The following is a 26,182-nucleotide window of genomic DNA, read 5'->3' on the forward strand; positions in this document are numbered from 1 at the left end:
GTCGAGAAGGCTTCTTTTCCCCTTTTTTCCCACTTTCTGAAGGCGGCCGGAGCCGCGGTGTGCTCAGCCTTCAGCTGCCAGCTGGATTATGCAATTAAAAAAAAAGGGAGGGGGGAGTGGGGGTATTAGTTTATTTTGAGGCTTAATTTGTTTATATTTTAAACTTCCTAATCCCTGTGACCATCTGGAAGAGCTTTTTTTAGTATTGTTAATTATTGATAGTATCGGGGTCATGTAGGCACTTGATAATGCAGCTCCATATCTCCTGGGACTAATAGGAGTTCACTGATATTTTACAGCTTTTTTTTTTGTTGTTCTTGTTGTTGTTGTTTCCCTATGAGCAAAGGCAGTGGCAAAGCTCTTCATCAGAATAAGGATGAAATATTTAAGGGAAGCACATTGAGTGCTCGAGTCACACACATTTTGAAAAGTCATTATTTTTGGTTGTGCCTAGGCCCTGCCTCCTTGTAGGCAGGGTCTGCTGCTGGGGGTAGTTGTTTCGATCATAGATTTTTCTCAGCTTTGCATCACTCTCAGTCGTTGCACATCTAGACGATTTAAATATGTCCAAGAGAATTATGGTTAGGCAGACAAGTCAGCTTTTAATGTTACCGCTTTGCAATGTATCCATTTTTAAAAGAGTCCAAACCGGATTTTAATTGGGAGTGTGTTGATGTGCTGGGGACAGGGCAGGGGACTGCACAAACCCCATGTTTTTTCTGGAGTTGGATTAGGGAAAGCTGGTGCCTGGGGAACACGCTGGTTAAACCGGGAGCCGATCCGTGGTGTGAAGTGGCAATGTGATGGGGACCCTCATGCCAGGTCCAGCGGCTGCAGACAGCTGCTCTGGCTAACCGGGCACGTTTGGGTGTGAGGGGCTTTTGTTCCAAACTCTTTGTGCAACAACTGGCTGGAGTGAACGATCAGGCTGTGTCGCTTGTCTTCCCAGTGCTGCACAATGGAGCAAGTCAGCAGTCTCGTAGCATCGTCCCTTGGCCAGCTCCCGCCTACCCTGGGGACATGGGTGTTGTGGGGCATAGGGCTGGGTGCTGGGGTGAGCAAGAGAAGGGCTCGCAGCCTGCCCTTTAGAAGCCACATTTCACAGATGAGTTTTTGATATGCAAATGGTGGGTCCCAGCCCGCAGAAGGGAAGGGTGATGGGTTTCATTAGGTGCACACTCTTGATTTATACCTATATGAAACAGAGCCACTGATGATTTCTGTTTTGTGTGAGGGTTTTCTTTTGACTGAACTCTTCCTTAGCAGAAACAAAATCAGTGTGGAATAAGAGTGTGAGATGGGATCTAATTGCTGGGAAGGGAGAGCAGAGCTAGTATGTGCTGGCCATTTCTCTGCCACTGCATTTCTTTTTTTCTTTTTTTTAAAATGCAGCCGTGTTCACTATGTCTCTGTGAGCAGAACATCTTTTTACAGTACAGAGAATAAGGTTGCAGGCAGCCTCTTTCTTCCCCTTTCTTTGTTGTTGTTAAAGGACTTGAGGAGGCTTGTCCATTTAAATTAACCTTTATCCCAGCTGGGCACACAAATGTTTTTGTTTTAGTTCACAGAGGGTTAATTCTATTCAGGCTCTCACCATGGCCAGCCTGATCCGGGCAGCACAATCTGCTCTTTGAGCCCGGCCTGGCCAGGCAGGACGCTGGTGCCTTAGCCCATGTCCAGCATGGGGCTGGGACCCCCATCTGTGGGAAGATTGGTGTTCTAGGAATAGGACCCCTAGCCCATTGTGTGCCTGCCTGTGGACTCAGCCACCAAGGTGGCTGCTGGCCCAGGGAGGGACTGCCCAACAGAAAATTTAATCCCTGTGTTCATCGATTATAAGTTAAAGAAAAGCCCCTTAAGTGAAGGCGCCTGGTTTTGGGGGTGGGCTTGTTTGGACAATGCCACGCTCTGCAGTGAAGGGGGAATGGCCCCAAGTCTGTTTCTTGAATTTAACAACATGATTTTCTCAAAACTAAACATTGACAATGACAAAAACTGTTAGGAAAGATGAGGTGAAAAAGAAACCTCCAAAATGTATGTTTGTGTTTGAGGCATCATCAGAGGCAAGAGGCAAGTGAGATTATGTTAGGAATTGAGTAACACGTGTGAGATCTCCCCTTCCTGTGCTCTCTTCCCAAACAGCTGGTATTTAGCAGTTTGATATTTAAATCCAGCTAAAGGGTGCTGCAGGCTGTGTGTGATAGGGTGAGTTAATCATGAAGCAAATAAATGATACACAATTGAAGAGATGTTAAATACGTTAAGAAACTGCAGTGCTGAGCATTGTCTAAAAGCTTTTTTATTTTTCAACTATGAAAGATTTTCTTATCTTTAACTCACGTTCTTTGTATAAATGGGAAGTTTTGCAACTGCAGCTTTCTGCATCCTCCCTCTGGCTTTTCAGCAGGACCAGATCCCAGCACCGACTGCCCTGGGAGTTTGTGCCTTCACTTCTGGCCTCACTCTAGGAAATAAAGTCTTTGTTTCTGCTCTGTTATAACCAATGTTACAAGTCACACAAGCTGGCTACACTGGCACACAGCTATGTTTCCAAGGTAAATCTCTTGGAGGGAGCTGTAGGGACTGTATGCTTTTAAAGTGGATCTACAGGGATGGGTGTGATCCTTCTCACTGAGATGAAGACAGCTTCTGGTCCCCGCCAGGTGTGCAACCTTGCTGCCCACCACTCTTGGAGCACAAAAGGAGCTTCCCCAGAGCCTGCTCTCAGGGTGTTTGCCCACAGGAGTGATACAGGTGGGAGCAGTGATGGAGGCTCGCTGAGGGCTGGAGCTTTGTTCCAGTACTTTATTTGCTGTATATTTGCTGTGCTTGTTCTGTGCTCTAGTGTTTTCTGTACATGTCTTTGATATGTGCTTCTGCAGCATTCCAAAGTATTTTCTTTTTAAAATTATGAGGATACTTCTCATTTTGCTGAGAAGAAAAGAAAGTTTTTTAAAAAAGAGTATTGCTTCAACCATTTGCCTTATAAAACATAGACAAGGAGAAATTTCGTCTCTTTCTCACTCCATCTTTTGTGACTCTTGTGTAACATCATAATATTCTCGGAGAATTTACATTGTATGAAAATGTGGTATGAAACCCACCATGACCTCTGAAAACAATACATCCTTTAATGTGGCTTCGGGGAGGGGTTAGTGAGGGAGTAGCCATAAAAATCTTCAGGGTTCAAGATGAGGTTGAGATTTTTGTGAGTGCTTTTGTCGTAGCAGCAACTGTTTGATTTAGTGGCCCCTGCTACAATGGGTGGTGAGAACAAAGCCAGAATATCCCATGTATGAGTTCCTTAAATATAAGAACCATCAAGAAAATTGAGGGGGGAAGGAGGAAGTTTCATCAATCCTTTCTCTGAGATAAAACATGTGCAAGGTATTTGAAAAGATTTCTTATCAATCACTTTGTTTCCTAATCTATGTTGTCTTGTGTGACTTTTGAAACTGGAGGAATCAATGAGATGAGACGTAACCAAGCCAGGGAGGAGACAGAGCAGGCTGCTTGTTTTAATGTTATATACTTACCATGTGTTTTGATATTTTAGTGAAATTTCAAGATTAAGGCAGTTCAGAACACCCCCAGCACAAAACTGCTTTAGATTTGCTCGTGCTTGACCATTTCTGCGAAGTTTGCTGGGATTCTGCCCTGCCTGTCCAACCTTTCACCTACACAAGGCACTTTCATTAAGCAGGGTGAAAAATAGCAAAGGTCAGGAGCTGGCAAACCCATGGGAATGTCTTGGGCCTGGTTGTGGTTCCTACAGGATTTTTCTAAGCCTCTGAAACTCCAAGACTTTCTGTAGGTAATTACTTTTTGTCTACCAGTTTCATTTGAGCAGCAGTTTACAGGGTGTACGGGCACCTCTCCATTCCCTGGAGGTCTGTGTCTTTGTTCGTGGTGTGTGCTGCTGCTCTACAGTGAATTTTAATCTGGAAATGCACCCAATTAACAGTTTCTGCAGGGAGGCCTCTGCAGTTGTTGTGGCGATAGGGCCATTCACACTACCTCGCTGTCACCCTGCCAGTGGGGAGATGGGGACGGAGGGAAGGATTCTGAATCCTCCTCGCTTTAATCTTCCATGTTCACCAGGCAACAGCCCTATTCTTCCCACAACAAAAAAGCTGTGCTGGGCAATGAGTCCTCGCTTACATCCACAGCCATCTGCTTGCTTCGGTGAGGAGAGAGCCCTGTGATGGGATGTGATGCTGCAGCAATCCACCCCATCCTGCTCTGCCTTTTGGACAATGCGGCAGCAACCCACCCTGTCCTCTGCCTTTTGCTGTGTGTGTAAACCGGAGTTTCATGGCTCCCTAATTCCTGCCTGACCATGGCATGGCATGCCCAGCGGCCAGGGCTGATGACCCTGGGATCCCCCAACACCCATGATTTATGGCAGTGCTGGTGGGAGCAGGGGGAGGGCCAGGAGTTAAGCTGAGGCTGAGCTAAACCCTACAGATAGAGGACTCTTCTGTCCTGGGCTAATCCCTGGCCCCCTCCCAGCACTGATCAGATAGCTGAGGGTAGAGATTATGCAACTGGTGACTACAAAGTCATGTTTAGCTGCCTCCTTTCAGTTAGATGATCTGATAGCACCAGTCATGATCTGTACCAGCATTCCTCTGCAGTCTTCATTAAGCACATACCTGAGGTTGTCTGTCCTGTGTAACTGGGATTGTTTTAGTGGGGTGATGACACCTTGAACGTTTTTTCTGTTAAAGTTTGTGTTCCCTTCATTCATCCTTTTATTTTCAAGTTTGGTAATAATGGTAGTGAACTTTACAGGAAAGTGCAAATTTGCATGCTGTGCATTAGCAAACCTTTTAAAGATTAACACAGATTGGTTATGGTTTCTGCTGGGCTTAAACTGTGGAAAAAGCAGCTTGAGAATACGAGCAGCTGGTTTAGATTTTGACTTGGCTTGTGTGACTGAAAAGTGGTTTCATTTCTGATCCTCATATATTTGGCTCATTTATTTCTATTGCATTCACATGTTCTCCAGTAGTGAGAAGCCACACACTGGTTTGTCAGATTGCTGAGGCTATTGAGGTTGGAGAGGACTTCACTGGGACTTCTACCTCCCACCACTCGAAAAGGTTCTATAGATCAAAACACCTTATCTGTGAAAGCTCCCTGGTCAAATCTAAGCAAGGAAAGCCAGGCTGGGTGTTGTCATGCTGAAATGAGTTTGAACCAGCTCATCTTCACAAGCTGCTGCTGTCTGAAGGTTGGGGTTTCTAGAGGTCTGTATCATTTCACCGAGTGATACAAAAGGGGAACAGCAGGGTGTGGGCAGTGCACAAGGCATGGTGTGAGTTTGTGTGTTTGAGCGTGTGTGTGACTCCCAGTCTGAGCTCTCCTCCGCACCCTGTGTGGGATGGTGGATGCAGACAGCTGCTGTGCCCTGCTCCAGCTCTTGTCTTGTGTAAGACAGTGGCTCAGCCCCTGTGAGGAGGTGCCTTCACATGGGAGCATGCACAGTGTGACAGTGTTCTGCATTCACTGGAAAAAAAAAATCTGGAATGAAATAAACCTCTGTGGTAGTGTAGCATGCTTGTGCCACACTGGTGAGAAAACATCATCTATTTCTTTGCTCTGTTCTCTGTTAAGGGAATACACTAGGTAGTGACAGGAAAGCTACCTGAAAGCTCATTTGACCCCCTGGGTGATCGGTGATGGAAGGAGCAGAGCCTGTTTTGTGGCAGGGGCAGTCACTGCAGCCTTGTGGCCTCTTGCAGCTGTAATACGTACTCCTCACAGTGCTTCCTTTCCCAAACTAACTGGATCTCTGGTAAATGGTGTAACAAAGGGCATTTCTGAGAGGCTGTTTTTTAAGCAAGCTTGGGATCTACTTTCCCTCATTTTTCTTGCCGCTGGTGAGAATTTAATATCTAATGAATATTTTGAACTGAAGTTATTTTATTCATAGTTGTGGCACAGGATTTGTGACAGGCTCCAGAGCTGGAGGCAGATGGGGTGCCAAGGCTTTTCCAATCCCCTCAGGAAAGTGAAGCTGTTGTGCTGACCACAAAGTCTTTCCTCTTCTCTTGCAGATGAGCGGGTGGATCAGCGAACCTGCCTGATCTGCGGGGACAGGGCGACGGGGCTGCACTATGGGATCATCTCCTGCGAGGGCTGCAAGGGGTTCTTCAAAAGGAGCATCTGCAACAAGCGGGTTTACAGATGCAGTCGAGACAAGAACTGCGTCATGTCACGCAAGCAGCGCAACAGATGCCAGTACTGCCGGCTCCTCAAATGCCTCCAGATGGGGATGAACCGGAAAGGTAAAGAACGCTGGGCAGCTTGTTACTGGTTGAGGTACAGACTGGGACCAGTGTTAGCAGTGTGTGCTGCTGCCGTTTTGTGTTGCAATTCTCTCCAGTTCTTGGCAAGAAAAACTGAAACTTCGGCAAAATTATGCATGGATTAAAGATTCTTCCTGAACTACTTTCTTACTATGTTGGAGGAAAAATCTGTATGAATTACAGACTCACACAAATATTTGGAAAGTTGATCATTGTGATCCCTTTTTGCAAGCAAGGTAACAGTCTGTTGCTGTCCTTCCTGGTGGATCCATTCTCACATTTACCCTGAGCAAGGTGGTCACTGTTTCTATGCTTCAATGTACTAATGTGGCAAAAATGAATGTATAGGCTGTATGTATAGAATGAATAGGCTTTTCAAGTCCCGAGAGATCAAAATCAGACTTTACCTGTTCATCGTCATGGGAGCTTAGACCTGCAGTTGCTGCCCAGTAATAAGGTGTGAAGGTCTTCACTCATAACATATCCCTGATTAATGACATGTGGCTACCAACAGTGACGTGTGGAGTTGGGGAATGCCAAAGAAGGTTTTGTTAGCTTCAGGGTTACTAAGAAGACGTGTGCCATCTGGGTCACGGACAGCCACCCCTTAGTCCTGATGTGTGCAGTGATGATGAAATGCTATGGTATCATATTCAGAATGGAAAATCTCAAGTAGCACAGAAATGAATAATTTAAAGTAGACTGGGATTTATTTCAGTATTATAGCTCTCTAATCTTTACTTCAGTCATTTGCCTTTTTAGTCTCTGAAAATGTAGTTGTCTGTTAAAAGCAGAGATTTCTTGGTTTAAAGATGACAGACAGAAGTCTGAGGAGGAATGGGTGTTGCTGCAGCACAGAGGCTTCTAGTGCTCCCTCCTGCCCTCCTGGACATGCAGGTGGGATGGCAAGGGGGATTCTCCCTAGCCACCAAACAGAAGTGTCATCTTGTGTTTTAAACGTTGCTATTATTGCCTTTAGTGTCATCATTCATACAAAAGCCGCCTGTCAAAAGCACTAAAACTTCCATAAATTTACTGCAAATCCACCAGGATCTTCCTTAGAAGATGTATCTTGGGGCTGAGATGGAAAGCTTATCTCCTGACTGCTTTGATTACAAATTGTCTTTGGGAGTTTATTTGCTGGGGAAAGAGGGCTAGTTCCTGGTGATCTTTGACCTGAGAAGTGTGGTTCTGGGTAACCAGAAGCACTGGCCAGGTTCATTTAAGCATCTGCAGTGTGTGCTGCTCAGTGCGTGTTGTCAGGATTTTATAATTGGTGGGCAAGTGTGGGGTCCTGCATGTAGAGAGGAACCAGTAGAGGTGAGGGGTTGACCTGCTAGAAAGCGGCTCTGTGGAGAAGGACCTGGGAGTGCTGCTGGCCCATGAGCTAGCAATGTGCCCTCGAGGCTGGCCCATGGTGTCCTGGGGTGCATTAAGAAAGAGGGTGGCGAGCAAGTCGAGGGAAGTTCTGCCTGTCTACTCTGCCCTAGTGAGGCTACGTGTGGAGGCTTGTGTCCAGTTCTGGGCTCTGTAGTTCAAGAGAGGCAGGGAAAGACTGGAACTACTCTGTCAGGAGTGGCCAACCAGTTGCCTGCACACAGCTGGGCTGTCCGCTGGCTTCTGGTGCCCATCTCTTGATGCCTGCTGCCCTCCTGCCCGCCGCCCTCCTTCCTGCTGCCCGCCGTTGGCTGCTGGCAGCACTCGCGGCTCACCCGCGGGGGCGGAGCGCCACCTGCCGGCCGGCTCGCAGCCTGCTGCTCTCCCGCCTGCCTGCCTGCCTGCCTGTGCTAACCACCCGCTCTGCCCGCCTGTACTGCCTGCCCGCTGCCCGCCCTTTCTTCCCCAAACAGCTTCATGAATTCTCCTTCAGCCTACGCTGGACTAAGGAGCGTTTTCATCTTACCATAGTGCTCACATGATTGTGTCGTTGAGATGTAAAGTTGTTCCATAACTAAGTCTCAATGCCATTATTTTTTAATTCAGATAAGGCACAGAGCTTGACATGTGAACTAAAACCAGCTCAGAGGAGACTACCTGTTGTTTTGAGGGAGACTGATGTGTCTTTTAACAGTTGGACTCCATGATCTTAAAGGTCATTGCCAACCTAAATGATTCTGTGATTCCATGGCAAGACAGCTTTTCCGGAAGGTGCATCTGTGTTTTGGAACCATTTGGTCCTTTGAAGCCTTTTTTAATAGACCACCAGCAAAAACATGACTGCATTTTCTTGTAGATCTTGGCTAGGTTATGCAGCTAGCAAGACTTTGAAAAGTCCCATTTAGTTGAAGCATCTCAAATGTACCTGTGAATGTTCTGGGAGTTGGAAGAGTTCAAATACCAGGCTGTGGATGGCAGGGAATAGTGCTGATCCATAAGAGCCAGGCTTTGCAGCAGAACATCTGCTTGTCTCTGCTGATACCTGAGCCAGATACTGCAGCAGACATGAGGCAGCGCTGAGCACCTCCCAAGTGCAGAGTTTTCTTCTTCCATTTAAGGTAGGAATGCTTGGGCAGGGCTCTGGTTTAAGTGACACCCGCTGCACAGACAAACTACTGACTCCTCTTAGCACACAGGGCTTAAAGGTTTTACAGGTTGGACTTCGGAGTGCAGAAGTTCATCCAAAGTGTTGCCCTCAGCAAAGTGTTGCCAATTTGAAAGGCAGCTCATCAAACCAGTTCAGCAGGGAGGGCAGCTCTCCTGAGGAGATAGGAGCCAGAAAAAGAAGCTACAGCTGTGCTCGTGGGCAAGGTAGAAGCCACCAGAAATCAAAGACCAGCCTGAGGACACCAGCATTGTCTCTGTAGCTATTATCTTGGAAAACTAGAGAAATTGCCCCAAAATTGGGAAACTGTCATTGTAGTTCCATTAAGTTAGAGGTAACTAAAAGGACGAAGAGAGAGACAACCATGGTGTTGTAGTTTTGCATCACTCTCATTTTTCAAATGAGAAAATGATGTTTTTTGGAAAGAGCATTCATAGGAAATAAAAAGCTTGTTAAAATGAGTGTGTTGTCTTGCTATATCTGAAGAGATTTGGTGATGTAAAAGGTTACCACAACTGGTTTATATCCCACATTTGTGATTTCTCCAGTGTGGTTGAAGGAATGCTATCCAGCATTTTAAATAAAAATCCTTGCTATTCTGTGGAGCTGATAGGGAGTTTGTGTTAGAAGGATTGGAACTGTATTGCTGACCTCGTAACATAGTGTCATGAGGTGCCACACACATCACTGTGCTGCAGGTCATGGCTTGGTGGAGCTGTAAATCATCAAGACACTGCTGTGTGGTGATTTGCATTGCTTGACTCAGTGATTGAGATTCAGTGATGTGCAGGTCCATGTGCAGGGTGTGCATCGCTCTGCCTTGGCACAGATGCCATAGCTGACCCAGTGTGTGTAATTCCTGAGTTTCAAGTGCAGCAGATGAGGATGATTTGAGCTGAGGATATCTAAAATTTCCTAGTACAGAAATTTTTCCTTAATTTTGGTGTCATTTTCTGCTTCAGAAGGGACTCTGGTAGCCCTGTGTGCCCAGTAGGGTGACGCTGGCCAACAGCAGCAAGGTCAGTCTGCAGCTGGGGAGAGCCTCCTGCTGAGTCCAGCCAGGTCACAGTGGGAAAGAGATTGGAACCTGATAAAGAGAGGGACCTGGCCCAGGAGGGGAGACATACAAAGGCCTCCTCAAGTGTTGCTGGCTTCTGCAGAGCTGCTCTGCCAATAAAGAGAAAAGCAAAGAGAAGAGGAAGGTAGAGAAGCAGCTCCAGGATAATCCCCTTAACTGGACTTTACCAAAGCTTTCCGGAAATTGTTTAAAGAGCCTTAAAAGTGCATCTGCTGTACTGAGACACTCAGCTACCCTTCTGCAATGAAACTGCACAATAACTCAAATTTTAAACGACCCCAGCTGGGTAAAACATCTCCTCTCCATTTCCCATCAGACCTGTAGGAGACCAGACCTTCAGCAGTGACAGTGCTGTTGGTGGTTACCAGTGCTGTGGCAGCATTGCTTGATGTCTCTCCAGGTGGAGCCTGGCTCACAGTGGCTCACAGGCTATGGAGATAGAAACACCAGCGTTTGCATCTCATTCCCAAGCAGTCCTGGGTATTCACTGTGTTATTTCTGGAGGTGAAGTAGCTTTGGTTTCTCTGTGACATCTCTGACATTATCCTGGAATTAATTGTGATAATGGATTGCTATTTCTTCATTACCTGTCGCTCAAGGATCACATAAAGAAATACTAAACTTTGAGCAACGCTTGTAGCTCCATTGATGTGTTTATGCCCTTTGGGGTGAGGATCATGGTGTAGCTCTCCAGTGTCCTGGAAAGCACAGGAAGTGTCTGTGTAAACTGCTTTGATAAACGAAATTAATTTTGAAAAATATAACTATATTTTTTCAAAGTAGTGATGTGTTATCTTTATGTATTAATGATTTATTACCTTCTGTGTTTCTGGAATACCAAATGGTAGCCTTCCTCACTGAGGTTTGGTTGGTTTCTTTCAGCAATCAGAGAGGATGGCATGCCAGGAGGCAGAAACAAAAGCATCGGACCTGTCCAGGTGAGCATGTCCAGCTCTTTCTCTGTGGTTCCCTCAAGTTTTGCTCTCTTGGCCTTGGCACATACCTTGTAGGTGGTGGGCTTGGACCATGGCAGCAGCTCAGAGTGGGATGGGGCCAGGATTCATCTTACTGAGCCTTTCTCAGCCCTGCCTGTGCCTTCTGCTGGCTTAGCAGGGCTTTGACTCTCCACAAGTGTTAGGCATGTGTCATGAACTGCAGATTTGTAAATAAAGCTCAGTGCTTGCTTGTCCCCAGAGGGGACATGGTGCAGTCCTAGGGTGTTTGCATGAATACATGGGCAGTCTGTGACCATCATAATACTCTGTCCTTTGTGAGCCGCACAAGGACATCCATTCCTTGCATCTCCCAGTAAATCTCATGGGCTGCCTGCTGCAATTCCTTCAGTTGTTGCAAGCTGGGCACCCAGTAAATGTCTGGCTGATTGATGGTGCAGCTTGTCTGGAGATGTCTTGTAAAGCACGAGGTAATTCAGCACAACAACTTGTCCTGCACACTTGAGGAATGATGGCCATTTCCAGCTTGCTTCTAGAAAAGAGGTCTTTTAAAAGTTTACTATTTATTTTAATAAAATAGGAATAACACAAAGCATTTTCTGTGACTCTCTGTGCTTATGAAGAGCCTGCTCACCCTGGTCCAAAACCAAACCATGAGAAGCCATGGGAGGCTCTACCTGCTCAATGTGCTTCTCCATAGTGAGCTGAGGAAGAGGGAAGAACTGGACAGTGCAGCCATGCTTGTGGTCAGCATCAGTCAGAGCCTAGCTCAAACAATAAAATACTGATAGAACGTTTTCTGCTGTTTGCAAACATCATAACAGCATTAATTACTGAATCTTAGAGCCTGGGTGGGTCTATTGAAGAGCAAACATTTCATTTCTGGCCAGGTAACGATTTTTACTGGTTCTGTGAGCAGTGTAGCTGTGGCCTTGCAAGCCAGAGCGAGCTCTTCTCAGCTGAGACTTGGTGATGGGTCAGTACTGCCATAGGTTATGCCATCAACTCGGCTTCCTAGGGTGAGATTATTTCACTGTTGCCCTCTTCAGATTCATATCTAGAGTGTTTCTGACACTTTTGTAAGACTGGAACAAACTATCTAAGCTATGTTTGGTTCTTGAAAATGTTGTTCAGAGTTCACTGCACTTTCTTACATCATGTTAACTCAAAATCTTCCCATATTCTGTGACAGTCCTGTCAAGGGACACACAGAGAATTTTTTTAAAAAGCCCCAGATCTTCTGTGTTGCATTTTCCCCTCTGATGTAACATTTCTCCAGAAGCTCTTTTTTGAAACTTTATACTTCTGTGAACTATTTTTTTAGTATTTTTTTTAGTCCATTTTAGCTTCATGTATGTATTACTCTCTAACACTTGTTTTAAGTATTAGATGCTTGTTACTCCTTCGGATGCCATCTGGTTCTTGTCTGCTGAAAAATAGTGAACAATGATTTTCTGTGAAGGTTTTCCTGACTGATTTTATATGTGTCACCTTGTCTCTCTCAATTGCTTTATCAAACTGGAGCCTACCCTACCTTTACCTCTGCTGGGTACTGAGTGATGTTCCTGATGAACTGGCCTCAGTTACTCCCAGGTTTTTCACTGTGTGACAGTGGCTGATTTGTGGCTCATTGCTGTGTGTATTTGACATAATCTTTTCACATGTCCATTCCTGTCTGCTGTGTTATCATCACTTGAATTGTACTACAGGCACTGAAGGTCACTATTAGCTGTAAATAGAATTTTTCAGGTCTGTTGTTAAATGTAAAGGAAAGATGTGATATCTGCAGGAACGGTGACATGTTTCTCCTGATGCAGGGTGCTTTCAGTTCTATTGGATGTGGTGGTGCAGTCAAGGTGTTCAGGTACAGGGGCTCTGCCTTATTTCTATTCTCAACTGAAGTAACCATTGTGATTCTCTATTTGACAGATATCAGAGGAAGAGATTGAGAGAATTATGTCTGGGCAAGAATTTGAGGGAGAGGCAAACATGTCATGGAGCAACAATGGAGACAGTGACCATAGTTCCCCGGGAAATGGAGTTTCTGAGAGCAACCAGCCTTCGCCTGTTTCTACTCCATCTTCAAGGTGGGAATGACTGCTAGAAGAACTTTGTATTACAGTGATCTTGGCTATCTCAAAAGAGCTGAATTGGGAGGTGACATGAAAAAGAAGGCAATGTTGAGTTAAACATATTTGAACTATCTCTCTTAATTTATATTGATAATTTTTCTGCAGATTATGGAAACTTGATTACCTTTCACTGTTCTTTCTGCATAAGCTGCACTGTGCTCAGCCTTTGAAAATGAATGACTCCATTAGGTTGCTAATTGATGGTGTTTTATTAATGTCAGTTACTGTTAGTGCTGGTCTCCTGATACAGCCTTTGATTGTGAACGTGGTGAGAATCTCAGATTTGCGTTCCATCTGCTTTCACTTGCATCTGAAGTTGGGAGACATTTGTGTTCACTGGCTGTGTAAATGCTGAATTTACAGTCTTAAACTCTGACCCTTTAAGGAAATCAGGGTAGAAATACTCTCTACAGTTTGGTTTCTGTTTTACACCCAAATGGGGGCTCAGCAGCTGTTCCCAGATCTCTGTTAAGCAGAACTTGCACTGAGCCAGGCTCAGCATGAGGCAGGTGTAAGGTATCTGCTCTGCACACTCACCTTTATTTCTATTGTAGGGTTTAAATACAGGCATTGCCTATTCTGTTTTCTTTCCCTCTTTTTATTAACATTTGTGATGGAGCTAGCTACAACACTGCAATGAGTCAAGTGGGCATATTGAAAAGCTTTTCCTTTTCCAGTAGGTCCGTGGAGCTGAATGGCTTCGCTGCACTCAGGGATCAATACATCGGGATGCCGGTGTCCACGCACTATCAGTACCTCCCGCACCTTTTTAGCTACTCTGCTCACTCGGCTCTGATGCCCCCCCAGACACGCAGCTTGGACCCCCAGTCACACAGCCTCATTAATCAGTTAGTGTCAGCAGAGGACCTGGAGCCGCTCGGCACACCGATGCTCATCGAGGACGGGTGAGTGTGCCTGGCGTGGTGCTTGAGGCTGCCCACAAGCTGCCCCTTCCTGGCTGTCTTTCGGGTCTGGCTGTCCCTGCACACACACAGAGCTCCAGCTTGTGCTGCAGGGGCTGCTGACAGTGATGGGGGCAACTGGGTGCATGCATTCACAGCCTGATCAGCACAGAGAGCATGCCTCTTGGGGAAGGTGCAGCCATAGCGCAGGCAGCAATCCAGAGACTGTTCAGTGGGTAGCTTATGTCCTTTCCTGGGGCTGCATCTGGTGTGCACAGATCTTGGTGGGGTTCCAGGCTATGTGGCCTGGCTGAGCCTGTGCAGGGGTGGTTTCAGTAGGTTTCAGCCCTGAGACTGCATTAGCTGTATAAAAGGCCCAGTAATACGTACAATAGCTGGGAAAATAAACAAGGAAAATAAAAGCTGGGTTGTCCATCCACTGGTGAGAGCTTCAGGGCTGTCTCTAAGGCCATGCTGTCCCATGCCCAGCAGGTTGGGTGCTGGCTGGGCGGATGACTCCACGTTTCACAGGGGCTTCCCTCACAGATGCTAGCTGGCACATTGGGTGCTGGCCATCATGACTCCCACTGCCTGATGCCACTCTGGGCACCTGCACTTTGGGCACTTGAACGTGAATTCCTGTGGCATTTGCCTCGCTTTTCAAGTGCCTTGTCAGATGATGTCATTCCATGTTGTTAATTGTTTTTATGCCTTAATATTAACTCTGCCTGCAGGTATAAAGTGACTCAGGCAGAGCTGTTTGCGTTGTTGTGTCGTCTGGCGGATGAATTGCTTTTCAGGCAGATTGCTTGGATCAAGAAGCTGCCATTCTTCTGTGAACTCTCCATCAAGGACTATACCTGCCTGCTCAGCTCTACATGGCAGGAGCTGATCCTGCTCTCCTCGCTGACGGTTTACAGCAAGCAGATCTTTGGTGACCTTGCAGATGTCACCTCCAAGTACTCTCCCTCTGACGATGAGCTGCACAGGTGAGATGTTGAGCTGAACGTGTGGGTAAGGAAACAAGATCCAGAGAAGGAGGAACCATCAGGAAGACAGCAGTCAGGTGGCCTGTGACCAGCTAGCCACCTCCTGCGACAGGTCACTTCACCTGTGGCTGTTTTCCTTTTCTAATTTTTAGGGAACAGTTATTTCAGGCTTAGGAATTACACCATGGTTAGTCAGTGTTGGCTTAGAAGTTCCTTTTGCAGAGGAAGGTGCACGGTGCTGTTTGAATTTTCTGTAGCAATGTTGTCATCCTCCAGCACAGCCCTACCAACTGCCTCTTTTTATGAGGAGATTAAAACTAACCAACACTTTGGGTAACCCTGAGATACAGGACAGAAGGTCTTACTTAAAAATGTTTTGGGCCAGTGGAAAAGTTGTTCACAAAGCTGGTTGTCTTTATTATCAAAATGTTCATTATTAATTGCTATTTCATTGTTTTGATTACATAAATTTAAAGATGTTGCAACTTAGCTCTTGTTTTTTCCATAGTACACGCTATCTGATGCTCTGAGGAACCTGCCTTTCATTTATCATCTTGGCCAGGGTGTTGTGTTTTGGTTTGGGTGTTTTGTTTTGTACTCTTGGTGCCAGAGAGATCCTTCTTGTGGTAGCAGACTCACAATCTCAACAATATTATGCCAGAATAGGTAGGATTTGCAGAAAGTGCTGCTTGGCCTCTGCCCGCACTAGGCTGGGCAGTTCTCCAGGAGTCACCACGAGATCTAAGTGTCTGATGAGCAGAGAGGTAAAATTCTGCTGTGGTCCTCGGCAATTGCAGTATGGAATGGTTCCTTAAGGCTCCTTTGTGCATCCTTTTTGACAACCAGAGGGGCTGACTGAGACCATGGAGGCGAGTGGAGGAGCTGAGAGCTGGACCCAGGTGTCTCATTTCCTGGGGCAGGTTCCTCTGTGGTGCTGCTCTGCCTGGCCATTCATCGTGCATCTGGTGCTGCTCCCTGTGAGGAACAGTAAGGGTCATAGAAAACTGCAATAGCACTTGTCCTGCATTCAGCCATCCTTTTGTTCCTGCTGTCCTGGTCAGAGCCTCAAAAGAGAAGTGTTTGTTTCATTTTGGGGTTGCAATAAATAGGAGTGAGAGGTAAGAAAACAAGACAAAGGAGGAATCCTCGCCCTTCAGAAACCAGCAATTCAGAGCTGGTCGCCTCCAAAGTCCTTCAGAGAAGATCTGTGATTGATGAAAATAGGTCTTCTTGGGAGCAGAGTGTTTCTGTAGTCTCTTCTCCTGATTTAGCTTTTCAAGTATCATTAATTGTCATTAGTAACACGGGAAAAGGCTCACCCAAAAAGCCATTTAGTGGGAAGTTGCACAGATGAGAAGTCTCAGGCTCCATGGCTCCCTCCCCGTTGCCTTTATGGTAGTTCAGCCATAGCTCGACTGTCTGCAGGTGGCAGTGGAATAGTTCATGAGTATTGGTCACCCTGTTCAGTGCACCTGTGGAAAAGTTGGTCCCTTCAGATTTGAGAGAGGCTCTTTTGGAGAGGTGTTCAGCTTGTGGGTTTCTTCAAAGAGCCCAGGTTTCCTCTGGCATTGATCAGTAATGATTGCAAACCAAAGTTCATTAAATCTCACGGCCAGAAGAGAAGAAATATCACTGAGCTGTGATAGCCTGGTGCTGTGGGGTTAACTTCAGTTCTTATTTAGGAAAATGATGAGACTAATGCTAATGCCTAAGTGAGGAGTGAAAGCACAGGATGAGCTCCCCAGAGCTTCCCAGTCCCTGTGTTTTAATTGCTTCTAACCACTGGCTAAATGTTGTTTGTCTGCTGGATCAAATGTTTTCTTTTATTGTGCTGTTTTTCTGGAGATGAATATGAAATGAATAGATTCCTGACCTCTCCCAGCACTCCTGATAGCGCTTCCCTCCCCCTCCTCCCCAGCTGATCCCGATAACTCCCAGCCAGAAACTCGCCGGTGTAAACTGTGAGGAAGAGTGTGTGGAGGAGTCAGTCCTCGAGAAGAAATAGGGCTGTGAAAAACAGAACAGCTTTGTTTGAAAAGGGGAGGAAAGTATGCACAGAAAAGTAAGACAGTTCAGCTTCAGGAATGAGAGAAGAGCTCTCCTGGATTTATGAAGTGATGAGTGGCTGGTAAAAATGTGCATGCTCTAAAAACAATTAAACCCAACAGACAACTGAGTGGTCTTTGTACTCATTAACTTCTTGAGCTTTGCAATCTTGCACCTGCAAGATTTTTAATGTCAACTCGAGAGCAAGAAAACTTGTACAACTTTAGATTAGCTGACAAGGCTTTCATCACGTACAATATTACTTTCTTGAAGAAGTGACCTGGAGTTCAGATAGCTTGTTTTCACTCATCTGAGGTCAAACTCCACCATGCATTTTACAAATAACTTTGAAGTAAACAAACACATATGCCAAAATAAGGTATTATTCAGTGAAAAAGGTTCTATTTCTGTTCTATTCAAAGATGGCTTTCTGACTGTGCTCTTATTCTTTGTACTGTACAATGCCAGAGCACAGCTGAAGCTTCCCTAAACACTTCTGTCCCACTTCTGAGCGTTTTTGCAATATGAGGTTTCTTTGAAACCGGGGGTATTGCTGTGAGATGTGTTCTGAGAGGCTGTTGGCAAGTGTGGGATGGTCCCAGAGCGTGCCCGTAGGCACTGACAGCCCTCTGTGCCCTCCAGCTCTGCTTCTGCCTGCCTTTTCCATGGGACACACATGCAGTACCACTCATGAATAAGCATCCCAGCACCCTCTCCAGCAGGAAGACCTTGTTCTGCACCCACAAAATTTCCATCAGGCAGTTTCCCAGGAGATTTTTTGGGAGATTTACATTCCCTGTGCATCAGCATGCCCTCTCCTGCCCGTCCTGTCGTTGGCTTCCCTTGGTGAGTGTGGGTGCTCAGGAGGAACGTCCTGCTTGTTTTCAGCAAACAGCACATATCCAGCAGTGAGGGTGGCTGTACTCTGGGGCTGGTGGGTCTGGATCCCAGCAGAGGATCCCATACAGTCCATACTTGTCTGAACTGGGGGGAAGTACTCCAAGGGTTGCTAGAGGTGTTTTTCTCTAGTGCAAAAAACATCCATCGGGACTAAGGTTCAGTGCTGTACAATGTGGCTGTGAGCTGATTGCTGTAGTGGATAGATGTAGAGACAGATGCACCAGGCAGAGGGGGAAAACTGACTGACCTGTGTGTCTAGCAGGACAACAGGTGCCTTGTAGGATGTTTTCATGTCCTGTAAGACCAGTATCAGTGCACACTTCTAGGAAATCTCATCTTGTTCCCCAAACTGCTTAGTTAAACCTCCCATTAGCCCAGTGAAGTGCAAAGGTAAAATCCCCACTGAAATCCAAGGAGATAAAAAGTGTAGAGAGCCAAAGCAGTGTCCCTATACAAGAAGTTTTTGCACGTTCCTGGCTCCATCAAGCTGTTCCCTCTGTCAGAGCTGGTGATGAACTGAATCACCAAGAAAAGGGGTTTTGCTGTAGCAGTCAAGTTTGTAACTGAGTCATTTTCCTTCTTCTGCTTTAATAGTGCCATCAGGCTTCAAGCAGTTGGAATGACAATTATTTTTAATTCTCTTGCAAGATGCTTACATCTCTGAAGTCATTTTAATAAGCTTCTTGCCTTTGTTGTGCAGAATATGTCTTCTATATGCTGATGTGTGGTCTCTGTCCTCCAGATTCAGTGAAGAGGGGATGGAGGTGATGGAGCGACTGATCTACCTCTTTCGCAAATTTAACCAGTTGAAGGTCAGCAATGAGGAGTACGCATGCATGAAAGCCATCAACTTCCTAAATCAAGGTGAGTTAACAAAGAGGAGTTATCATCCTTGCTGGAGAAATTCTCTGAAACAAAAAGTCTGAGCAGCCTTTGCTTCCCTGATGAGAAATGGGGACTGAGAGCCATGACGATGCTTGAGCTCTGAAACCTCTTGGTACGTGTTTGCCATCATGCAGACCATACGCTGTGCAGAGTGAGATACTGGAGGGAATCCTAAATTTGCTTAGATAATTTTTATTGCCTTTAAATATAGGCATCAAGTGTGTCATCTTGCATAGGTACCAGGGGTGCCAATACCAGCATAAGAACAGAGCAGAGAGGCTGGTAAAACCTTTCTAGGTAAGGTTTGGGTGAATGGTGACTTACCAGCTGCTCAGAAACCTTTCATCAGACAAAGATGTGTCATCTAAAAATATTACTGCTTTAGGTAACTGTTTAGGCAATTAACTAAGCAGTACTTTAAAACCAGATAATTTGCATTCTTTTTTTTTTCTGAAGTAAACATTGACTATTTACATAACAACCTTTCAAAGATCCCCAACTAGAAAATGTATTTGTTCATTTTTCTGCTTTAAAGAGTGAATTTGTAAAAGCAGCCCCTCCCTTTTTGTAGAGCTTTTCTGACTCTTTAAAATATTTACCTTCAGGATGTATATATACTTAGGTCACCTAGCTGGCTTCTACTTCTTAGATTTTATACCTAATGCTAACACTTCAATGTGAAAAGTAGTCACAAACTAAGTATTTATGTGCAGGCAATGAATTCTGCCTGAGAAGGGCCTGTTTCCTCCTGTTGATTATTCAGTATATTGAAGCTGGCTGCCAGACTCTGGGCATTTCAAAATCCATGCAGAGTAGTTCTTCAACATGTAAGGAGATACTGGTTGTTTACTAACAACTGTAGTGAGCTGAAATACTTTGGAATAGATTGGGTATGTCCTCCATCATGCTTGTCCTTGTCTCCACTCTTGTACATTGTCTCAATCCACTGCTTGTGGATTCTCTTTGCCAGTCATTTGTTGTGGCCCTGTGTCTATGGCACCCTCCAGGACATTTCTTCATGTTGTAAATGAAGAAAACTGTTGAGAAGCGAATGCTGAGTGGATAGTGTTCAGCTGTAATTTTGGAAATAAATGTCTCCAGAGTCTTTTGTACTGTGAAAGATAGTTGCAGTCTGTGAAAATGTGCTGTGGCTCTGTCCTCCCCCACTCATTTCCAGGCGGAGATAGTGCTGACGCTTCAATCCGTGCTGGGCTGAGGTTCCGGTTTGCTTCCCTGGGCAGTTTCCTGACACTGGATAATGCACTTCTCAAGCTGTCTCCATTGTTTTCCAAAATGTATTTTCATTAACTTCCTGTCTTCTTTTATTTTTAGTTGAAGTTTGCAATTTTTTATGTGAAATACCTGAGAATTATTTTTAAAAGTCAGCTTTTGGGCAGTAGATAAATGCCTCTTCCGTCAGATGGTCTAACAGCACCGAGCCTGCACCAAGGGCCCACAGCTTCCTTGCTCCACATGCCAGATCCTTCCCAGGACCCCGGCAGCGTGCCGATGCCATCGATCATGTTGAGTGGTGGCAGTGGGCCCTCCTGCCAGTTTGATAGCTTGGAAATTTGTGTATGTGGCCTGACTTCGGCAAAGTTAAATTTAAAAATAAATAGTTGACAAGTTTATAAAGCTCCTATGACATAAGTCATAAGCAGATGGGGAGAAATATGATGGTACCTTGAATTATAGAGTCGAGTGCTTTCCTCACCTGAGATGATGTAGTTGAAATCAACGTATTTCTGGCTGAGGAAGCATTATGCTGAATCCCTGCTGAGGGCTAAACCTTGACACAGAGCTGCTTTACACCAGGCAGGCAGGGATTTGAGGTTGCTGGAGCTGCTATCTCTAGGAGCCATCCACTGAGCTCTGCAGGTGAGCAGCTTAGGACATTAGCTGTTCTCCTGCTGGTCTTCTATGGAAGAAAATCCTGTACTTGCACACATGTGTAAAGGCTCATCCATGATGTGGGCACACCAGGAGTGGAGATGAGAATTTCAGTATTTGTTCCATTGGGTGCTTGAAGCCAGTCTCTGAAGCAGGGACCTGGCTTAGAGTTTTAGCAATTGATTTGTCTTTCCAGAAGAAAAGGCAATGAGTGCGAGTCTGCTGCTTTTACATGACTCTGACTGTATTCGCTTTCAGACATCAGGGGTCTGGCCAACGCCTCCCAGCTGGAGCAGTTGAATAAGCGGTACTGGTACGTCTGCCAGGACTTCACGGAGTACAAATACCCGCACCAGCCAAACCGTTTTCCAGATTTGATGATGTGTTTGCCAGAGATACGATACATTGCAGGTAACTTATTGACCTCTTCCCACACTGGGATCGTATGCAAGTTAGGAAATTTGCTTTTAAAAAATAATTAGAGTGAGATTCTTGTTGACTTCAGTGGAGGATGTTTGTGTGGGACCTTTTTCTATCAGAGCTGCTCCCCCATCTCTAAGCCAATCTCCTGTCACCCCCAGCTCACCCAGTCAGGCTGGCTCTTTGCACTTTGTCCCTGTGCTGCTGATGGATGTGGCTATGTGGCTTGTGTCCCACTCTGGAGTGCCTTGCTCCCAGGAAGGCATGCCTTGCTCTGACCTGCTGCACTTTAAGTGCTTTAGTCAGGTTCTTGTTTTATTTTCTTCCTGTCCATCCTGACTTGGAGGCATTGCTTGTCAAAAAGGTGTAATCCTGGCATGAGTTATTATCTCATAAGCAATAGAGTGGTCTCTGAAACATCGCTTAATTAAGGAACAGATGAAGAGCAGGGCAGCAGGCAGTTCTGTAATGTAACCCCCTGCTTTCAGCTCATCCTCTGAATGTAACCCTTCTGCTTTCAGACCTCTGAAATCAGCAGGTGAATTTTCAAATGCAGTCGTATCACTAAGTGTACCTACAAGGTCTGGTGTTACTAAAACATTCTTTATTCCTGAATGTTATGGCAAAGGGAGATACGTGGCTCCTTATGTCAAGGCTCCATGTGCTTCATCCTGCTCCGTTGTAACGAACTAGATAATAATCAGAGTAGCTCTTATAATTTACTCATTGAGATCAACAAGGAGTTTGAGGAGAGATGGGATTTAGTCTTTCCCAGTTTCTATAAATACTGCTCCATTGTGGAGAAATTATTTTGACCAGACTTTACCCATTTATTTTGCTTTCGATTCAGTAAATAATAAATCCTGTTGTGTCCAAATGACTATCAAATGTCTAATGTAGCAGTAGGATGATTAACTGTTTCTCTGAAAGGTTCAAGGTAAAACCATCTCCGGTGTTGCTGGCTTAGGTGTCTCTGAAATCTGATTCAGGAGTGGATGCTAATTGTATTTTTTTCTTATCAGGAAAAATGGTGAATGTCCCCCTGGAGCAGCTGCCTCTCCTTTTTAAGGCCGTTCTACATTCCTGCAAGACGAGCATGAGCAAAGAGTGAGCCCAGCTCGCCCTGGCCGGTGCCTTATGCTGTGTCTCGGGCAGGGAGCTGGCTCACCCCCGGAGAGGGGCAAGCGCGATCCAGGCAGGAGATGGGGCAGTGGGCATCCCTGCCATTGTAGCAAGAATCCTTTTTGGCTTTTTTTTGTTTTTGTTTGGTTTTTGTTTTGTTCTGTTGGTTTTTTTTTTTAACTCTTTTTCCTATATATTTATTTCACGACAGAGTTGAATGTATAATCTTCAACACAATGCACATGGTTCTGTATGAATGCAACAGATGCATTCTCCAGCGGTTTACAGAATGTGAAGATGTTTAATGTTACAGTGTTTGTTAGGGTTAGTTCTTTTGTATTTGGGGGCTGGGAACTGAGATGACTTAAGACTACCTCAAGGAGAAGATGCTGTTCATGCACTGCTCTTTCTGTGATTTTTATCCAAAAGCGTTTGTCGTGGAAGACAAACGGCCTCATTGCATTGGCAGCGCTGTTGGTGCCCCAAATGGACAGTTTTGGAGAAGTGGGTGTTAGAGAAGTGCCAAGCTTTTTTCTTTAAATAATAATTTTAAAAGGTAGGAAGTAGAGAAGAAGGAAAGGTCTGTCTACCCAGTTGGCTTCTCTTCCTCTGGCAGGTTTCACTTGCAGCTGGTAGCTCCTATGGCTTCCCTGAGCCCTGTCCAGGGCATTGTAGTGAGGAGCTCACTGCCCCAGCCCCTCCTGGGAGCTGCAGAGTGGGCTCTGCCCCCAGCCTGCCCAGCTGCCCTCTCACCATCACTACACACCTCTCTATTTGACTGAAAGCATGTTGCTGCAGTTCATAGCAGGCTCCTGGTGTTACACAAGGGTACTCTTGTTGCTAGAGAACTGCAAGTAATTTCTCATCCCTTCCTTAACATCAGTTTTAGGTTCACAAAAGCAGGAAAAACCTACTCAGAGATCAGTCAGGATTGCCCCTTTTAGTGTATTCCTCCAAGGTGGTATCTGACTACTGAGGAGGCTTCTGCATTGCAGCAATCCCAAGCAGCCCATTTCTGGGTACAATTAATTTACCCTGTGGTTAAATGTGACCTCTGCAATGGGGTAAGGGACTCCAGTGTCATCTTGCAGGGCTTTCTCTGCTGGACTCAGGGAATGCATGATCTATAGTCATAACCTGCCAGAATTGTTTTGCTGCTGTCACAAAAAATAGTATTAATGCAGTATCTGATTAACTGTTCTGTCTTAGATGTTGCAAGGCTTGGGTTTTCCATCTCGCAACCTCCACACCATTCTACTGCATGCAGAAATGGTTTAATGACAACAGGTTAGCTGTTGAGTAATTACTTACTGTTCGTTTGAATTTGGGTATTCTCATGAGCAACCTCATGGCTTCCTGCTTGTGGTGGTGGTGGGGAGGTTGGAAGAGATGCTTGCGTTCTCATCTCCTTCATCAAGAATTAATGTTCAAAGACTTGATCCATGTCCTAAGCAGCTGTGTTGCTCTGGCTGGATTTCCTTCCCTGTGTCTTTAGATGTGAATCTGATGTTTATGCAGCAAGAAGGTTCATCAACAAATTTTTCAATGCTCTTTTAAAAATATTTTGGGAAACAACTTCTGTTCCTTCAAGATAGGAAGGACTAGTGTTGCCTTTTTGTCTTGTCCTGATGACAGCTGTGTGGCACAAAGCATACTGCTCACGGGTAGTGACATTGCTGTGAGATGAATGTGAGAAAAATGTCTTTCACCAAAGTCATCTTTCCTTCCCCTTCACCCAATGGGTGTTGCCTCAGTCGCAGCCTGGGAAATGCTGTGACCTGGCTTGGCACCTCTCTTGGTGGTCAGCAGTTGGGCTGTGTCCTGGGCACTGACCACTGCAGTCAGAGTTCTCCTTGGAGCCCTGCTGCTGGCTGACCGTGGACCCATGATGGCATTGCCACCATTGCGGTGCTGCTTGGGCAACTTCCAGCTCGACGGTTTCCCTTCTCTAAAAGTCCACTAGCTGCTCATTTTTCATTATTTAAATAGGATGTTACGGGTAACAGCTGCTGGGCCCAGCAGCAGTTCAGCTTGACAGAGCTTCACCATCCAAAGGTGGTTCTGTCAATCTCATTTACTTTATGACTGTCAAATGAGACAAGCACGTATTTCTCAGGAAAGCCTTCTGCATACAGCCTATACCTCAAGTGTAAATGGGAAGATTTTAGTCTATCTGTTTGTAAGTTAGAAAGTATTTCTCAGCTTTTAAGTTTAATTTCCAAATAGCTTGATATGATCTTTTTATTACGGGTTATCCTCTGGCTCGCTGTTTTATACATTCAAGGAATTGTTAAAATTGCATAGGAGTAATTTTATTCTACAGTTACTGAATGATTATAATCTGTGGATGAATAAGAGTTTGTTTTAATTAGTGTACATAAAAGTGGTCATCTTATTGCCAAATACCTAACAAAAATAATCTATTAGATCTTCTGTGTTTATCCAAAATAGATTCCTAAGACTAATGCTGTACCAACAATAGGAAAACCTAAATTCATTTATGGTGATGAATGAACAAGAACGTTCTATTTTTTTGTCGTACAACACAATTTTTACAAAGGTTGATTGGCAGCAGAATCTGTTAGCAAATAACCTTTTCATGGTAGGGAGTAGAAAAGCCTTACTGAAATGACAAGTGAGGCAGAAGCTCATGTACTGAACCAGAATCTAACTCACTGGACAGTTGTTCTTAATATCTTCTGCACCAAGTCCTCTAATGACTTGTATTTTTTAAACAGGGTAAAGTGAATGTGTTGCATTGCAAACTCAGGTATTATGAGAAGGTAGGAATGTAGCTAGAGACGTAGAGACATTAGGTCAGTCACTAGATGTATTTGTGAATTTGGTTTGAAGGACACCCTGGAAAGGTTGGAATTTTCGTTCCATTCTTCACGTAACATTCAGTTTACAGGGACTCATATTTTATTTGTGCTTAATGCTAGTAGGGGGAAGTTCATTATCTTTGGTATCTATCTGCTCTTGCTTATCTGACCTTCTGTCATAGAGGAATCAATCAACAATAATAGTCTTTGGTAGAATTTTCTGCCATGACAAGTCAATTTTTATCCCCGATTTGAAAGATAAATTGGCTGACTGACCCCCTCCTCTCCTTCATAGCATTTGTGCAGATGGAAAGCTGAAGAGTTACTTTTAATCTGAACAGAGATTTGGGACATAAATTTGAAGTGCTCAGGCTCACGCATTCAGTGGGACTCTGCTGAGGTATCTTAGTTGCTGTCTTACAGCTTGAAGCTTGTCACCCTGAGCAGACATCACTGCTGCCAGCAGATGGGTCTCAAGGGGCAAGACCCCAGGACCTGAACAAAAGCTTTTTGAAAGTGACTGGGTTTCTTCCATTGCCTGCCTTTGGGTCAGGCATCTGTCCCGTGAGCTGACCCTTGACCCCACCACGTGTGTCAGCAGCAAGTCCTTGTCCTTGGCATGCCTGGCCCCTCAAGAGGGCTGGAGGGATGATCAGGATGTGCAGAGGTGCCAGGTGCCTCAGAGCTGGTGGGCTGTGGGCACAGCAGAATTGATGCAACAGGAGCTAACTCTCCAGCTGTTCTGTGTACACAGAAACTGCTTTCTAATCATTAGTAATGCCCATGGCATTGGTGGCTCTCATCTCATGCCTGCTGGCCCGCAGAGCTGAGCAGAGACACAGCTTTGGGTTACCAGGCTGCAGCTCTGGATTTTTCTTTAATACTTAAATCTTGAGCTTCTGCTGTTTCCTGTCCCACAAATACCAAAGGGAGAAGACAGTGTTTGCAGGGTGATCAGCAGTGCAAAGCAGTCATTTGGATTGCCAGTGACAAGAAAACCAGTACAGGGTTACTGCTGCCCCAGTAACACCCATTTTCCAAGGGCTGTGGGATTGCTTTGAATGAGCCTGCAAGAGCAAGCACTGGGCATTGTGATGTTTTAGCAGGGAACATCTGTGCATTTTGACGTGCTGTTGTTCACTGGCAGAGGCCTGAGTTGTCGTGCCCTGATCCTGCTCTTGCCCATG

At 45.3% G+C, this 26,182-nt stretch overlaps 1 protein-coding gene across 1 annotated transcript; it reads left to right on the forward strand.

Moving 5' to 3' along the window:
• The first annotated feature begins 1,985 nt into the window (after positions 1–1,985).
• On the forward strand, positions 1,986–22,162 carry NR6A1 (nuclear receptor subfamily 6 group A member 1). Its single transcript, XM_054393238.1, has 10 exons — positions 1,986–2,074; positions 4,102–4,185; positions 6,043–6,293; positions 10,817–10,872; positions 12,817–12,974; positions 13,700–13,924; positions 14,656–14,910; positions 18,599–18,720; positions 20,890–21,042; positions 22,074–22,162. The coding sequence occupies exons 1-10, from the start codon at positions 1,986–1,988 to the stop codon at positions 22,160–22,162; spliced, it is 1,482 nt and encodes a 493-aa protein (XP_054249213.1).
• The last annotated feature ends 4,020 nt before the right edge of the window (positions 22,163–26,182 follow it).

This window comes from Indicator indicator, chromosome 28 (genome assembly GCF_027791375.1).
Source record: "Indicator indicator isolate 239-I01 chromosome 28, UM_Iind_1.1, whole genome shotgun sequence".
Classification (NCBI taxonomy): Eukaryota; Metazoa; Chordata; class Aves; order Piciformes; family Indicatoridae; genus Indicator; species Indicator indicator.

Bases quoted from the DNA above. Each gene is read 5' to 3' on its own strand.
- NR6A1 (XM_054393238.1), top strand. From the start codon at position 1,986: ATGACAAAAACTGTTAGGAAAGATGAGGTGAAAAAGAAACCTCCAAAA. The intron at 4,186-6,042 runs GTGAGGAGAGAG...CTGACCACAAAG, and splicing joins ACAGCCATCTGCTTGCTTCG to TCTTTCCTCTTCTCTTGCAG. The intron at 21,043-22,073 runs GTAACTTATTGA...TTTTCTTATCAG, and splicing joins AGAGATACGATACATTGCAG to GAAAAATGGTGAATGTCCCC.